The sequence below is a fragment of the Balaenoptera borealis genome, assembly GCF_965194805.1.
Source record: "Balaenoptera borealis genome assembly, chromosome: X".
NCBI classification, from domain to species: Eukaryota; Metazoa; Chordata; class Mammalia; order Artiodactyla; family Balaenopteridae; genus Balaenoptera; species Balaenoptera borealis.
The window spans coordinates 94,247,327-94,265,364 of record NC_138881.1 but is presented as its reverse complement, the minus strand read 5'-3'; the positions used below and the strand labels follow the sequence as shown (position 1 = coordinate 94,265,364).

General features: G+C 38.6%; 1 protein-coding gene across 2 annotated transcripts in view; it reads right to left on the bottom strand.

The window, feature by feature from the left end:
• PAK3 (p21 (RAC1) activated kinase 3) overlaps positions 1–18,038 on the bottom strand; it is a 277,117-nt gene that overhangs the window by 44,242 nt on the left and 214,837 nt on the right. For both annotated transcript variants that reach the window (XM_082377247.1, XM_082377246.1), the window contains 3 exons: positions 12,483–12,614; positions 11,066–11,231; positions 2,651–2,714 (listed from right to left, as the gene is read on the bottom strand). In XM_082377247.1, the coding sequence (XP_082233373.1) occupies positions 2,651–2,714; positions 11,066–11,231; positions 12,483–12,614 (362 nt within the window). The remainder of the gene's footprint in view (positions 1–2,650; positions 2,715–11,065; positions 11,232–12,482; positions 12,615–18,038) is intronic.

Below are 18,038 nucleotides of genomic sequence, written 5' to 3'. Positions count from 1 at the left end.
AAGCTCAAAAGGTGAAATTAATTTTAATAATATATTTTATTTAACACAATGTATGTAAAATATTTCAGCATGTAACCAATATAACATCTATTAATATGATATTTTGCATTGTTTATTTCATAGTAACTTTTTGAAATCAGGTGCATACTTTATACTTGTAGCATATCTCAGTTTGGACTAGCCACATTTCAAGTGCTCAATAGCCACATGGCTACCATATTGGACAGCAAAGGTCTGGAATGCTACTTCTCTATGGATTGTGTATCACTTCCTATTGTTAGCTCCATCAAAGATCCAACTAGATTAAACTAAAATCTAAAAGGTAACTTTTGGGACTTCCCTGGTGGCACAGTGGTTAAGAGTCCGCCTGCCAATGCAAAGGACGTGGGTTCGAGCCCTGGTCCGGGAGGATCCCACATGCCGCGGAGCAACTAAACCCATGTGCCACAACTACTGAGCCTGTGCTCTGGAGCCCGTGAGCCACAACTACTGAGACCACTCACCACAACTACTGAAGCCCACGCGCCTAGAGCCCGTGCTCCGCAACAAGAGGAGCCACAGCAATGAGAAGCCCGCCCCCGCTCGCTGCAACTAGAGAAAGCCCGCGCGCAGCAGTGAAGACCCAATGCAGCCAAAAATAAAATAAAATAAATTTAAAAGGTAACTTTTGCCTTCCAAGTCACTTTAGTGCAAACTACTGTGTTTTTTTAACCTGCCTTGTGGTGTTAATCTTTTGGACAAAAAGAAAGTGAGCTGAGGTTTGTACATGGACTTGAGAAGGCACGGCTTCCTGACTTAAGTAAAACAACCAGTTCACTAGAACTTCTAGTTCATTAGGAGTTAAGGAGGAAAACTCCAGGTGAAACAATGGCTACAGAAGCCAGCCCTGCCCTGCACTTAGGTGAATTGAGTAGGCATGTCACCCAAGGTACCCTATTTAGCCTCTTCAAGCATTCATCACTATAGATTGTAAGTTCCTTGAGGGCCCACACTATCATTAGTGAGCTCTGTTTCTCTCGCATTTAACACAGTGCCTGGCATATAGTTGGTGTTCAATAAGTGTGTGCTGAACAAATAAATTAATTCAAATAAATACAGTCTCTCATTTGCACTAGACACATTTCAAGTGCTCCACAGCCACATGTTAGTGGCTATCATATAGGACAGTGCAGATGTAGAACATCTCTATCAGCACAGAAAGTTCTAGGGGACAGCACTGTCCTAGAGCAATGGGAAGAAATACTATCTGACTTGTTAAGTTTTAGGGGCCCTCTAGAGACCACAAAACCTTTTTTTATGAGCATGTGAGAATACCAGTGATAGCAAATGACAAAGAAAGAAGCAAGAGCACAAACAGGTATATATTTTGCCCTCCTAGAAAGTTTAAATGCAACAAAATTACGGTTTCCACTGCAAGAAGACACTTGGCCATGTATTTCTCCCTTAGTTTCTGCCTCCTTCTTAGGGTCTTCTCACCTTGATTCCCACCAGGCACAGTGCCCAAGGAGTGTCCCTCTTACCCTCTAGCCCAAATGTCTAATGAATGTTTTCCCTTATTTCCCGAGATAAGTTGGCAATTTCAAAAGAAACTTTAGTAAAAAAGCTAGGGGGAAAACGAAATAAAATATAAAAAATCACAAAAACAGTCAAGCTTATATACAGTATATGATTTTTCCATTGGCTGAGGGGCTAGCACAATTTTGCAGGCACATTAGCTGTATCCCTTTCTTCCCAGCCCCTTGTTTCAGTCAGGAGACCTCTGGGGTGCCTGGCATACAGTTGTTGGTACACCTAAATATCTTGTCTCATTTCCCATTTAAGGACACCCCTTTAGAACGCTTCATTTCTCTTTAAACAAAACATTTCCCTGTTTCAAACCCTGTTGCCTACTCAGGCACTCCTGTTTAGTTTCACATTAAGGCTTGAGAAACATGCCTAATTACAGCTGGCTTGTAGAACTGGTGACTCCCACCGTTAGCTCTGGTGAATGATCTAGCCCCCTGGTTTCCAGGTCTAGCTGATGGTCAGGATTATCTGAGGAACTGTTCCAAAGTTCAGATTACTGGGCCCCGCTCCAGACTTCTGAATCAAATCTCTGGCAGTAGAGCCTGGGAATCTTTATTCTTACTAGCATACTAAGTGAAAATGATGCACTCCATCCCATTTAGGGATTATTGATCTATTTCTTCCTTACTCAGATAGCTAACTCTGCCCACCTCTGGATCATTCAATAAGGACCTTCCCTACCATCACTCTGTCACTTTACAGTTTGAGAATGAAACAGGATCTTAAGCATAACATCCATACAGATGTAGAGGGGGACAGGGATAAAGGGGGTTTTCATACAAGCTTAGAGGTTTCTATAACTCTACTGCTTTTCTAGAGGAATCGGTTTGAATCGTCTAACTCTATGGGATGAAAGCATCTGTAAATAATTCACTGTTAACCTGACAATAGTGAAGATTCCCGCAGGATATGTTCCTAGGTTAATTAACAGTCTGCCAGCCAGAAAGGCCAATATTAAGAATGCAAAACATGAATATAACCTAGAAAATGAGAAGCATAATTTACTAGAAATTCAAGCTGTTATTGCATTTTAATATATGTCTCTGGTGCTCATCTTTTGATAGTTCACATAATAATCACTTACCCTTGACCTATTTTTTCAAATCTTGTATATTTTTTCTTTGGGTCACCAACACTCACAATGCTTCCTGAGGGGAGGGAGGGAAGAGAGAGAGAGAGATTTAAATTGATTGATTTTCCTCTATTTAATATTAAAATTTAAGATGCCAGAGTCAATGACAAATAAAATATTAGAGCAATATTCTTATGTGATTTCTATAATTTATATGGATAATGATATATTTTATTAAAGTAACAAACAGTAATATATTAATTAAACTAGTAGTAATAACCCAGATGCTTATACTCAAAATTGATGATGTTTGGGAAACAAGAAGGATTGAACATAACCCAACATTTATAAAAAGTTCCCATAAAAGGATACTGTAGATTAGGAGATAGAAACATCTAAGGACTTGTACGTAGTATTTAATAAAATCACTATCTTCTCTGAATTGGAGTAAAATTGAGTGCTACAGTACATTCAGTTTTGCTGGACAAATATCTCTTGAGCAATTAATATGCACCCAGTACTGCACTAAGGGCGATGGGGGATGGGGAATGGCTCTAATAAAGAATAAAGGTTAATCATAAAGTAATGAGGCTTACTGTTTTAAAAAACTTACATCCCTGTACACCTGAAACTAATATAATATTGTAAAACAACTATATCTTAATAAAAATTTGTATGATTATAAAATAAAATCCTAAAGAAACCTCCATACATCCCTGAACCTAGGACCCTACTAGCACTCCAAACATTTTTAACAGCTTTACTGAGATATGATTTCCACACCATAAAGTTCACTCACTTAAAGTGTACAATTCAATGGCTTTTAGTAAATTTTTAGAGCTGTGCAAAGTTACTAAATTTTACCATGATCTCATTTTAGAGCATCTTTAGCATCCTAAAAAGAAATCTTGTACCTGTTAGCAGTCACTCTTGATCCCCTCTTTGCTTACCAACCCATCCCTAGGCAACCACTCATCTACTTTCTGTTTCTACAGGTTGTTCCAAACACTGTGGAGTAAGTTTACAAGCCACACAAGAAAACCATTAATTTATCATGTTTGGCTCTGGGAAAAAATATTGGTTTTTTGCAATTTCAAAATTTCAAGGCCACTACTCAGAGGATCAATACCTGCCACCACTCAGAATAAATCTAAAGGAAGTGACATTGACTCTACAATGCAATGCTCAAATAGGTACAGAAAAATTCCGTGCCATGGCAGCATCGTGGGAATAAGTTCTCAAGGGAATCATTTATTTGGATACTTCTGGCCCTCCTCTCTTTCCTTATGGAAGCAAACATCAGTATCGTTACCTTTAAGTTACATCTTACTAACATGGCCCCTATTCAAAGAAGTGTAGAGTCAGTTAGTATAACAAGATTTATACACACGAACTAATCAAGAGAAGGTCTGTGGAGTCTATCTCCTAATTGTCACTCTTATCCATTCCCTCCTCCTCATACCCATGGCCACTGCCATTGTTCAGGTCCTCAACATCTCTTGTTCAAACAATTGTGCCAGTCGTTACCTACCTCTAAACTCTGCCTTCTCTAATTCCTTTTCCACAATGCCTTTGGAATAGGGTAACCATGTAACTCATAAACGAAGACTGTCTTGGATAAACTGAGATGTGAGGTCAGCCTACTTCAGAGCGATTTCACTCCATTATCCATAAATCATCAAAAGTTCCCCCTTACTACAGGATCAATTTCAAATTTCTTAGTCTGGCATAGAAGGCCCTTTACCATCCAGCAGCATCTAGCTCCTACCTAACCAGTCTAACCTCATATTATTCCTCTCCTCTCCATCCCTCCGACTTTATATCCTAGCAACACCATCACTATCCAAGGCTTTGGTCTTTAGACATGCTCCCCCTTTCCCTTTCCTATCAAACCCATGAATTCCTATTTATTGTTTAAGTATAATATCAAGTCATCTTTTATGAATTCTTCTCTGATCATTCTAATGAGACTTACATGCTTCTTTTTGAGGGCAGGAAGCTTGTCTTTTCATCCCTGTAACTTCAGTGCCCAGAACAGTGGCTGCCACTGAATTTGTTGACTAAATGAATGTGAACAAGAAAATATGTATTCAAGAGCTAAGCTGTGTGCTACAGACAATACTTCGTGCTAATTTAGACATGATCTATTTTCTGGGCTAGTGAACAACTTAATTCAGACCTACCAGTAGATAGTATACCTGGAAAAAAATAATAAATTAAATGTTTCATTCACGGATTGTTCATCCATGGTTGTTAGGTTTGTTGTTGTTTGTTTTTTGTAAGAGAAGTCCATGTTTCAGTTAGGTTAAATAAGACTCACAATATGTGAGTCGTTATAATTCTTTTCCTCTTGTATTCCCAATCTCAGTCAATGGTACTACCATCTGTCTACTCAGTAGCCTGAGTCAGAGATCTGGGAGTCACCCTGACTTAACCCTTACCTTCACTCCCCACGTGTAGTTGCCCACTGAGTCCTGGGCCTATATCTGTTTACCTCCTAGATACTTTTTGAATCTGTCGTTTCCTCATTACTACTGTTCTAGTTAGGCCCTCACCATTTTTTGTTTGGGCTATTCCGACAGCCTCCTAACTGGATTCAGAATTTCCAGCCTCTGCCCACTCGAGTCCAGGCTCCACACCTCTGTCAGGATGCTCTAAGTGCAGACCTGATCACGTGATTCTCTGGTTCAGGGGTCCTGGATGCTTCCTCCAGGGTAAAGCTCAAACCCCTTGGCATGGAATGCAAGGTTCTTTGTATCTGGCTCTTGCTTCATTCTCCATCTCATCTTCCCCACTTCCCCACTAGAACCTTATGCTCTCACCATAACAAACGAATTGTAGCTCATGATCAGATCCTGTTTAGCGATTTGGCTCCCTCTCTTAAAACTCCAGTCCCCATATCCACCACCAGTTCTACTGATATATTCAAGTGGCACTGAATAAGTTAACGTTCCCAACCATATACTTTTATACTTTCTTTACATGCTATTCTCTGCCTGCAATGTCCTTCTTAAGTTTTCTTCCTGGCAAGTCCTTGTTCATGCTTCAACTCAGCTTCAGTTATGCCTCCTCTAGGAAGCCTTCCCTGATTTTTTTTTTGGAGTAAAGTTAATAATTTCCCTTCTCTGTACTGCTATTGTACCTTCTCTCTCTCTTTCTCTTTCTGCCTCCTCTTTTGCTTTTTTTCTTGTTTTTGCTCTTGCTCTCCTTCTCTGTACTTAATACACCATCTATCTATATCTATGTATTTGACATCCCCTTATAGACTGTGTCGTAAGGACAGGGGCCATGTCTTTTCATCTCTGCATCCTCAGTGCTTCCTCATATAATGCTGTAGGTGAAATACATTGGTTACTCAATAAATGTCTATTGAATTAAACTCAAATAAAATTAGGACTTTCATTTAGTAAATGCCCCGTATTTTAAGGCAGGGGTTAGAGAATGTATTTTACTTGAGCTAGCTCTATAGAATACCACCAATTTAATGATTTCTGAGTTGCTATTTCATTTTTCAAATTGTCTCACAGATTTCTACATCACTGAGAACTACCCTCCTTCAAGCCAGCTATGAATGGGTAAGGACCTAGAACTTAAAATTTTTTTTAATGAAATGACGATTTTAAAGTCACTTGAAACCACAGTTTTATTAAGCAAAGTCTTCTAAGAAAGTTATACCATTAAGTTGCTGAGCAAACTCTTTTCCATAGACTGAACAAAAGCAAATAAGCTTCAGCCCAAGCCACTTTCCGAATTATGACCAATTCCAATTGGCAGGCTTTAGTTAATGAGGTTTTTATTTTATTTTATTTTATTTTTATACAGCAGGTTCTTATTAGTTATCTATTTTATACATATTAGTGTATATATGTCAATCCCAATCTCCCAATTCATCCAACCTCCCACCTCCCACCCCTTGCTTTCCCCCTTTGGTGTCCATACATCTGTTCTCTACATCTGTGTCTCTATTAATGAGGTTTTATGGCAGTAAATGATTCAACTTTTATTTCCATGGTATGCAGGATAAAAACAAAAACATAAACAACAACAACTGGGAATAAATCCTTTCATGAGGATTACCAAAAGACAACCATTTTGATGCGCTTCTGCTTCTGAATTTAACTGCTATTCAAAGAAAATGGCGTCCTCATGCCCATTACCGGTCACAGGAGAGCGTGTGCTGCCATCTACCGCTGCTAGGCAAGTGAACAGGAGGCCTTGTGTACCATTCCGAATTACAAAACAAGCTTTTACAGTGACCTCCTTCATCAGAGCCATTATAATTTGTGTTCCTAAATTATACTAAAGAAAGGGAAAAACAGTGGTACACAATAGGCATAAAGAGACAAAAATCAGCAACTCAGAATCCAGAGGAGAAAATGATGGCAATACCAGAACAACTTCCAACCAGAGCAATTTCTTAAATGAGAAACAAACCATTCACTTTAAAGTACAAGGATTTAAGAAATCACTAAATACTAGTGTTTGAAAATAGGGTTCATGATGTGGTTTCAGGGACAGAAAAGTCCAGCAATGTGTTCTCCTACATATCAAATAAACTAAGTTGAACTCCAAGCATTAAAAGACTGTTTGGCATAATGAAGGTTTTGGTTTCTGAGAAAAAGCAAAAGAACTCTCTAAACTAATGTTAGTTCTATCTGAGGGGGGATTCGGAGAGAGAGTTTTGAGCGGGGAATGCTGGGGGAGGGGAGGGACTAGAGGGGGAGGTGATTGTACAATTTTGCTGACAGTCAGCACCTTTTGAAAAATGTCACTAAAATGTAGGGGTTTCTTTATTTTCCAGCAGATTCAGACCAGACCACAGTGAACAAGGCAGACCCAGGCTATCTGTCTGTGTAAAACTGAAAGATGATCTGTTCATTTCAGCCATTAACGATCCCATGGTCTGGCTCCCACAATCAGTAGCTGTGTGGAAGAAGAATAGCCTGACAGCTCTGTGGTCTGGGCTGCCCACGTCATAGTAATCAGATCCCTGAGACTGAAGGTGAGGCCGCCCTCCCCTCCTCCCCACGCTTATGGTGGGGTCCACCCTGGTATGGGCCGTAGGCCATTCTCCTACCTCCCTGTCTCCCTTTTCCCTCTCCTTTGCCTCTTAGTACAGGCTCCTTTACGCCTTCCCCAAGCTCCTCCTCCTCAGTGATTTCTGTACAGGGCCCATACATCTGGGATTATTGCTGGTTTCAAACATTCTGTCCCCCTGAAGATCCTAGGTCCCAATTTTTTATATTGAAAAATATGGTTGCTCTCATGGTGGAAAAAACAGCATAATAATCCTAAGCAACTATTTATTGTGCTGGGTGTCTTACATACTTTGCCTTGTTTGGTCCTCACAAAGTCCCCATTATACCAGTACAATCATCTCCATTTTTCAGATGAAGACACTAAATTTTAGAGGAGTTGAGTGACTTGACTAAGGACACACAGCTGGTCTGGGTCTATGACTCAGACTCAGTTATGATTCACTTCAAAGTCTGTCCTATTGTATTATCTTATTAAGGCTTTATATTCATGTAATAAAATAGTAACTACCATTTATTGAGCACCTATTGTGTACCAAGTACTGTTGCTGGAGGTTTTTACATACATTATTCTCATTGAATTATCATAATGCTATAAGGTTGGTACCATTATTATCCCCATTTTTCTTAATGAGGAAAAAGAGGTCCAGAAAAGTTAAAATAACTTGCCTGAAGTGACACAGCTGGGAGCAATGGGCTTGTGATTTGAATCTGGGCCTTTCTGACACCAGTACCTGTCCTCTCAGCCATAGGTTGGGCTACATAAAATCCATCCTATAGACAGAGTCCTAAAATGTAGTTATGATTCTCATCCCCATTTGGCCAATAAGAAATGAAGGTTCAGAGGGGTTAAATAACTAGCTTAAGGTTATATAAGCGAGTAAGTGGCAGAGACAGGGCCCAGAGAGGGCGATGGTGAAGCAGAAGCAGGAAAGACTGACTTTGCAGACTTTGCAGTAAAGCTCAGCCTGGATTTGCTTCGTGAAAAACACTCCTCCATTTCTTGGCAGGTGTGCCCTGCCGACATCTGTGAGCACAGGTAGGGTTGAGAGTTGCAGGTGGCCCACAGGCTGGAGGGAAAAAGATTCTCTCTAGGCCTAAGCATTCTCCAATAGAGAAAAAAACTGACTTAATTCTTAATTAAAAATGTAATCAAACATGGCTTTTCCCTCTTCATCATGTTGCTCAGTGTAGGGCAGAATAAACAACAAATTATAAAAACCACAGCTCCAGAACCATTACAGTTTGCAAGCAAAACAAGATCTTGCCCCCGCCTCAAAATAATGCCTGTTTCTCTGTCAGTGAACTTAAGAAAGCTCTAAATGTATTTTCATTATAATAAATCTACTGAGACTTGAAACAGTTATCAAATAATCAATTTTACTAAAGCGATGCTGCTAGATTTATAAAATCTGATGTAATCTCACAGGTCATGTAAAATAAAGGAAAAAAACTGAGGCAACTGTCTGAATACTTGAACTGAAATTATCCAGGTAATTCTTTCCTTCATTCCTTCCCTTTTACACAAATAGACAGTTGGCAAATGCAGAAGCAAAGTGGGTAATGGAAAGAGTATAAGCTTTGAAGGCAAACAGATTTGAATTCCAACTCTGGCTCTGCCACTCATTAGTTTGGTGATCTGGTCACTTTAGCTTTTTGAGGCTTACTTTCACTGATCTATAAAATGAGGCCATGAAAATCTACCACAAGGGATTACTGTGAAAATTAAACTTGATAATGTATGTAAAGTGGTCAGCAGAGAAGGCACTTAATAAATGGGAATTATTGCTGTTGTTATTAAGGAAATAGTTGGTATTAGCACTAGAGGCATGTTTAATCATGTACAGTAAAGTCGGTTGGCTAAAGTCCCTCAATTCCAGTTCTGAGCGCTGACATCTGCAACCCAAACCTTTGCCCTTCCAAATACCTCTGTGTCAGACTGTCTCAACATCAGCACTGTTGACATTTGGGGCTGAATAATTCTTTGTTGCAGAGGGGAAAGGAAGGAGGCTACCCTTTGCATTATAGAGTGTTTATAAGCAAGCATCCTTAGCCTCCATCCACTAGATGCCAGTGGCATTCCCTGTGCTGTGACAATAAACATGTCTCCAGATACTGCCAAATGTCCCCTGGAGGGCAAAATGGCCCTACGACCACCTCTGCAGAGTCTTCCTGTGGCCTATAGCCTGCACTGCTTTCTTCCTTTCCTGAGTTCTTTTAGACAGACAGTTGCATGAAACAAGATGGCCTCCTATTCTCTAATTGTATCACACTATTAAATCTTATCTTTCAAATAAAATTGTAAGTTTCTTAATATCAGGATATTGTTTTTCTATAGTTTCCTCCAAAGACTCTGGCATAGAACAGGTAAGTAAGAACCCAGTCAAGATGCATTTGTCTGCTAATTTTTTCACCCATTCAATCAACAAGCATCCGTTAAGTGCCTTTGTGTACCAGGCACTTTATTAGAGCTGGATGTAAGGGAAAAGAAGACACAGTTTCTGTCTTTAAAGAGCTCCCAGTCTAGTGAAGGAGACAGACAAGTACAGTGTGATATTTGCTGCAATAAAGGCCGTGAAAAGAAGGTCCATTGACTCAGACTGAGAGAGACAAGGAGGGCTTTCCTGTCTTTTGAGCTGAGGTTTGAAGGATGAGTAGGAGTTAGTCAGATTGGAGGTACGAACTGTAGATAACTAGTGGTTTGTTAGATGCTTTTGTAGTATGAGTTTAATGAATGTGCTTCACAGAACTTTGACTCTTTTCAACAGAGGATTTTTTTAAAAATCTCTTTGACCCAGAAAGCTAAGTGGAAGAGGAGTGTTTCGTAAAACGGAGCGAGTGTGTATGCACAAGCCTGGGTACACTAATGACACTGGGTACACTGGGTACACTAATGACACTGCAGGAAGGAGGCTGTGAGCATTTGCTGGCCCTGCCTCCCTGTCCACATAGCAATGTTCCTAAATTAAGAGAAAAGGCAATTTTATCGTGGCCACCCACTTTGATTGACTGTGTTGGGTTTTGAGGTTGAATTATCCATCATGATTGATCAGGTGGGGGCCCCTGGGGTATGATCATAAGATATTTTTCATCAGACTGATCCCCTTTGGGGGTATAATCTTAAAATAAAACTTACTACATAATTCATTTAGTGAAGTTTTCACCTTAATTGACGTTTTTCAAGTGAAAACGCTTGGTTTCTGTGCAATTAGGAGTATGAGGGAGGGGGTGATCTGGAATACACAGTGAGTCTCAAACTTTTCATCTTGTGATGTCAGGGAGCCTGAAGTTCATGCAAACAAGTTCAAATTTTTAAAAGTTCAATTCCTACTCTAGGTGGAGAAACCCTCTCATGAAGAAACTAATGATGGCAAAACAAAAAACAACTCACTTAGCTTCTCTAGGATCTCCTCATCTGTCATCTTGGATTTTTTCCTTTGCCGATCTGTGTTTCTATACAAAGTACTGGAATTGGCGTTCTCAGCAGAAGGCGGTGTGACCTCTTTATTTGGTGCTGCTGGTGAAGCAATGGATTCAACCACGGAACGAGTGTAGATCTTAAAGACAAAAAATTTGGTTACAGATTAAAGACCAAAATAATGCTACAATTGATGAACCTACATTGACACATCAGAATCACTCAAAGTCCATAGTTTACGTATGGTTCACTCTTTTTTTTTACACATACACACAACGATTTATTATCATGTACTTTCATAATTATTAGATGTATCCTTTACAGTAATGACTTCAGAAGTATCCATTTTTGTAGATCATTAATAAATTCAATGTTCCTTGAATCCAAAATCACTAATTGGGCACGGGTGATACAGATACTAGTGAAAACTCTATAACGAAAGAGTTGTAAGACCTTAGACAATTAAATCACTTTCCTAAAGTTTTAGGGTCTGATTATGCCTGATATGTCTCTTCTAATTCTCAAAATTTATGTTTGGCCTTCCCCTCTGAGTCTTTCTTTTCAGAAATGCCTTTTCTGTCTCCCATTATCTTTTATATGGGATGGCAGCCTCCAGGGCCATCAATTTCTATAGAGATACTTACCAAACTGTATTTACCTACAGAAGTCAAGTAGGAGGAACTAGAGGAGCAAACTATAATGAAGGTAGAGTTGAGCTGTTGTATTTTTGGCCACACAGAGACTGGACCAATAGGATTATGATATTCAAGTACCCTATTTTTCATCACTTTCAATCCATCAATCATATGGTTCACTCTTAATGTTGTACATTCTATGGGTTTGGATGAATGTATAATGACATGTATCCATCATTATGGTATCACACAGAGTATTTTCTCTGCCCTAAAGATCTTCTGTGCTCCACCTATTCATTCCTCCCTCCACCCTGCCCCTCAACCTTTAATGAGTTTTTAAAGACAAGTGATTTCTATCAAAAAAAGATCTTTAAGTTGCTTCAAGTATACTGCCCTTGAAAGCTCTCAGGAGCTAGTCTTTTGAGGCCCCCAAACATGCTGTGCTAATTGTGGTCTTGGTGCCTCTGCTTATGCAATTCTTCCTACCAGATTCCCATGGCTTTTGTTCTCTTTCTTAACTTCTGCAGCAGTTTTAAAATTTAGCACTTATTTGTATATTGCTTGGTAGTATTCTCTAATTGTCATGTGCTAATCTGTATCCTCAAAACAGCAACCCCAACCAAATTTTTATCTTATACTCTAGTTCCAGGAACATAGATGCTCAACAGATACTAGGTGATTAACTAAATTCTGACTCTAGGACTATGCCAAAGGACATCTGTTGAATCATTTGGAAACGGTCACTTGGGACTTACTGATTTCGTATGCTCTGGTCTCGGTGCAATGACTGGCGGCGGCTCATTGTCATCTTCTTCTTCTTCCTCTTCTTCATCTTCTTCTTCAGACACAGGAGGAGCCAACGGAGGCTCTGATGCTGTTTTTGTACTCTTACGGGAAAAACAAAGTTTAAAGACCAGGTATTAACTCCTCATTGTTTTCCTTCAGAAGTGAGAAAAGGGGGATAAAATATCTAAGCATGTAGGGATAGGAAGGAACTTCATCTTTTACAAATGCACACAACCATCTACAATTTGGTGGCCAGAACCTGCCCACATTCAGAGATAAATTCAGGTCAGGATTTAAGCACCATGAAATTTGAAAAATTCCTTTTATTTTCCACTGAGCTCAAGCTCAAAAACAGTGAGCTATTCATTTAACATTTTCAAGTTCAATGTTTTTGAAATCAATGAGTATATTTTAAACATCAAATGAATTGCTATTAACGCCTTGAATTGGTACCGGGCAGATTGTCAATGTGTTGATTGACAGTTTGTCGACCAGCAAAGGGCTATTTTGTGCCTAAAGATCAGAGCATGCATATGGATATGGCATAAATACAGCTCTGCAAATACTCACTAAGTACAAGCAAGCCCATAAATGTTTCTTTCCTGTTCAGCCTCCTGGAAAGAAGCACTCAGAGAATAACAGACATGAAGATTTAAGGAATACTCATCTACATAAATAATTATTCAATCTCAACCAACAGGTAAATGGTGATTTGCAATGTGAAAAATTTCAATAACACCAAAAATAATGACAGCAACCATAGTATCTAGGGTTGGTTCTTGATCATTCACATTAATGCAGGGGTAAAATGGTACCAAAGGTGGATTTTGAAATAACTATGGCCATGGTACTTAAAGTGTGGTCCCCAGATCAGCATCATTAGCATTATCAAGGAACTTGTTAGAAATGCAAATTCTTGGACTCTATCCAGACCTATGAATCAAATTCTGGGGGTGGGACCCAGCAATCTGTGCTATAACAAGCCTTCCGGGTGATCCTGATGCTTGCTTAAGTTTAAAAATCACTGAACTATGATATAGGTCTTTGTTGTTCAGTATGATGGCTATTCAACACTTAAAATGTGGCTAGTCTGAATTGAGATGTAAGGTGTAAGTGAAAAGTACACACCAGATACTGAATACATAATAAGAAAAATAAAATATTTCCTTAACGCTTTTTATATTGAGTGTATGTTGAAATAAAAATATTTTAATATGTTGGGTTAAATAAAATATATTATTAAAATTAATTTCCCCTATTTCTTTTTACTTTTAAAAATGAAAATCAGAAAATTTAAAGTTACATATATGGCTTTTATTACATTTCTGTTGGACAGCACTATTATAGATGGTTTTTGAGTTTTTGCTGTGTGTGTGTGTGCATGTGTGTGTGCACTTGTTTATTTTTTGTTTATGCCTTTGAGTACACTGGCTCAGGCTAAGCCTAAAAAGAATTTTCGTTCTTTCTTTCCCTTTCTTTCTTTCTTTCTTTCTTTCTTTCTTTCTTTCTTTCTTTCTTTCTTTCTTTCTTTCTTTCTTCTTTCACATCTTTATTGGAGTATAATTGCTTCACAATGGTGTGCTAGTTTCTGCTTTATAACAAAGTGAATCAGCTATGCATATACATATGTCCCCGTATCTCTTCCCTCTTGCATCTCCCTCCCTCCCACCCTCCCTATCCCACCCCTCTAGGCGGTCACAAAGCACTGAGCTGATCTCCCTGTGCTATGCGGCTGCTTCCCACTAGCTATCTATTTTACATATGTTAGTGTATATATGTCCATGCCACTCTCTCACTATGTCCCAGCTTACCCTTCTCCCTCCCCATGTCCTCAAGTCCATTCTCTACATCTGCATCTTTATTCCTGTCCTGCCCCTAGGTTCTTCAGAATCATTTTTTTTCTTAGATTCCTTATATGTGTGTTAGCATACGGTCTTTGTTTTTCTCTTTCTGACTTACTTCACTCTGTATGACAGACTCTAGGTCCATCCACCTCACTACAAATAACTCAATTTTGTTTCTTTTTATGGCTGAGTAATATTCCATTGTATATATGTGCCACATCTTCTTTATCCATTCATCTGTCGATGGACACTTAGGTTGTTTCCATGTCCTGGCTATTGTAAATAGAGCTGCAATGAACATTGTGGTACATGACTCTTTTTGAATTCTGGTTTTCTCAGGGTATATGCCCAGTAGTGGGATTGCTGGGTCATATGGTAGTTCTATTTTTAGTTTTTTAAGGAACCTCCATACTGTTCTCCATAGTGGCTGTATCAATTTACATTCCCACCAACAGTGCAAGAGGGTTCCCTTTTCTCCACACCCTCTCCAGCATTTACTGTTTGTAGATTTTTTGATGATGGCCATTCTGACTGGTGTGAGGTGATATCTCATTTCAGTTTTGATTTGCACTTCTCTAATGATTAGTGATATTGAGCATTCTTTCATGTGTTTGTTGGCAATCTGTATATCTTCTTTGGAGACTAAAAAGAATTTTCATTCCTCGAGGACAAAGTTCCTGAGGCAGAAACAGACAGCCTACTAATAGACTGTTACATCGAAGGACCTCAGTCTGATTTAAATTCACTGTGGATTTTCTATAATCATGTATAAACCTACGGTGGTGTAATAGGTATAACCACATATCTTATTGGAGCCAGCAAGATTTATATACTGTGACAAGACAACTTAGAATTTATAAATTTGAAAGAATATTTGATTGCCTGATATATACGCTGAGTGGTTTATAGATTGAAGTTTATATGCTTACTTGATATTGTTTTTCTATTCTTTTTTTAACTTTTATTTTATATTGGAGTGTAGTTGACTAAAAATGTTGTGTTAGTTTCCGGTGTACAGCATATTTATTCTTAGTTTAGCCAAAACAGCTGGGCTATTACATTGGGTTGTGGCTGCGTGGATAGCAACATATATTAATGACGTTATATTTCTAGATAAAAAATCAGTTTCTTTTTGTGAAAGACTAATTCTTCAGGGCACCTCAGGGCACAGGGAGAAGCTGCCTTTGGATTAATGGTATTTGCTTTGATATTATTTTGTTCCAGAAACTTCTACTCTATCTTATGCCAGCTGGGATCCAGAGTGCAACTAATCACTGTTCCTTGGTAGATGGGCAGAACCTGCATATAAATTGACTAGTTTCTATATGGCAAACAATGCTATTTTATTCATTAGGCAATATGAACCATGCCTAGGAATAATATGCTTTACGTGGGCCTATGAAAATATTTGAACTCAGAAATCATCAGCTCCAAAATGCCACAAGAAAACGATAAAATTTAAGTCAGTTAATGTCTAATTAAATGTCTGTTAAGTATAATATATGTCAACTTAATTAATTAGTCATTTAAATTTAGTATTTATATAAATTTCATTATATTAAAAAACAAATTATAGGTTAGGCTGCTCTATTTAGCAACAATTTTTGAGTATTCACAATGATTTCTAAGAAATTACACCTAACCATAAATTAAGTGCTACTTATGATCAAATAATCTCAAAATTAACATTTTAAAAATTACTTTTAAAAGTTTATAGCAAAAATAAAAAGTAGGGTATAGAGGCCCTTTAATATACTTGATATATTTGATACAATGCATCACCTGTCCTCCATAAGTGAGAGTGTATATACAGCCTATGAGGATCTAAAAATGGCCCAACCCTTAAACTGGTACAAAGACCAACCAGTGCCTACTGGCCAAGTTGCACATTTCAGTTCTCGCTAATTTACTAGAGAAGATCCACCTACAAAATTGCACGGACTGATTCTTAACATTCATTACTATCCTCACTACTCTAATTTCATATGGGGACATTCCGGTCTCTAAGGATGGACTAAAGGACTATTCGAAAACCTAAAGATTTTCATCCTTTGAGGGTTTACAGGGCAGGAAGAAGATACATGTCTGTTTATCTGGGACCAAACACTATGCTGCCATGTTGGTTGGCTGGAAAGAACGTGTGACCTTCAGTGGACATTATGTTTTGGATGTTGGTTGGGCCAGGGAGCATTAACTACCCAGCATTACACATAGTTACCAGGCCTTGGTACTAAGAATTGAAATTAACATAATTTCTTGCTCCTGTGTATTTTTTCCACAGATTTTCCATCCCTGTGTAAATAACACTGGGGCTGGGCATACTTTCTTTTCCCTGCGTTAAACAATATCAAGATAGGGCATATTTTCCCATTCTTATGGTACACAATACTGAGAACAAGCAAAAATAACATAGCTTCTCACTTTAAGAAATACTTGTTCTTGGAAGATAAGACTGAACCAACTGAAGTAATTTACTTATTAAGGATAACAACAGCTTGCTCACTAAAACTCTGTTCAAGACCCTCACTTTGCTGTATTCCCCAATCCAAAGTTACTTTATCAGAAACACTGCACAATCCTAACTCGTTTCTGGTCTCACGAGACCTGCTTCAAAATCACACAGCCGTGCTCCAAAACCCTATAGATATTCTCCCTTGACATCGCCTTTCTAAGACACTGGCAGTGCTCCTTCTTGCTCCTGTAAGTATAATAAACTTAGCTTTGCTTGATTAACAGCTTTTTTTGATGGTCTTTGGGGGAGTCAAAGTTATAATGTTGCTACACTCTTCCTTCCAGGCTGAGGATTACTATGTCTAGCATGTCTAAACTTGTAAAAATAGAGACAGATGGATATCAAGTAAGGAATTTTTTGTCTTTTTGAAATTAAGTATTTTTGACAGTCATCATGCCACACAGTCAGTCGAGCAAGGCAGGTTATTCTTAACCTGACTGGGTCTTGGACTCATTTCCAATTCTAAAGGGTTTGGCCTATCTCCCCAGAAAAATACAGGTAGACACATATTTTTACATATAATTTCAAGAGTTCATAGGTCTTCTGAAGCCCATTCACGGACTCCAAGTTGCAAACCCTGCTCTAGAGAATACACCAGCTAGAGGAACCACCTTAGGAAACTCTCCTTTCTTTGAGCTTAATTGTTAAAGGTCGAAGAAAGAAGAAGTAAGGACTTTGGAGACTTTAGATAATGCTAAGTGTGGTCTGAGATCCCCTCTTGGTTGCTTGTTTACAATACAGATTTCAGGGCTCCATTCTACTCTGGGAATGGAGCCCTAGAATCTGCATTTTAACAGGCTATCCAGGCAATTCTAATGCATACTGAAATTTTTAAAAAGCACTAATGTAGATGAACAAAATAAGCCAGTACTGTAAATCAAAAAAGTGTCATCTGTCACACATATACCCAGTTTCTCTAGGCACTAATCACGGCATATTCATATTATTGCTGTTACCTTCCACTCAAAATACTAGCTCAGGATTCTCAATGCATTACTTCACTCTCAATAGTACAAGAAATATACACGAATTTCAAAGTAGCCTCAAATTGAAGAGTAGATCCCTGAACAGTATTTAGCATTTAATAACACTAATACCAAAGAAGCTATCACGAGTGGGCAGTAAAGCAGATTCATATGACTATGAGAGGCATCGCCGAATTCATTATT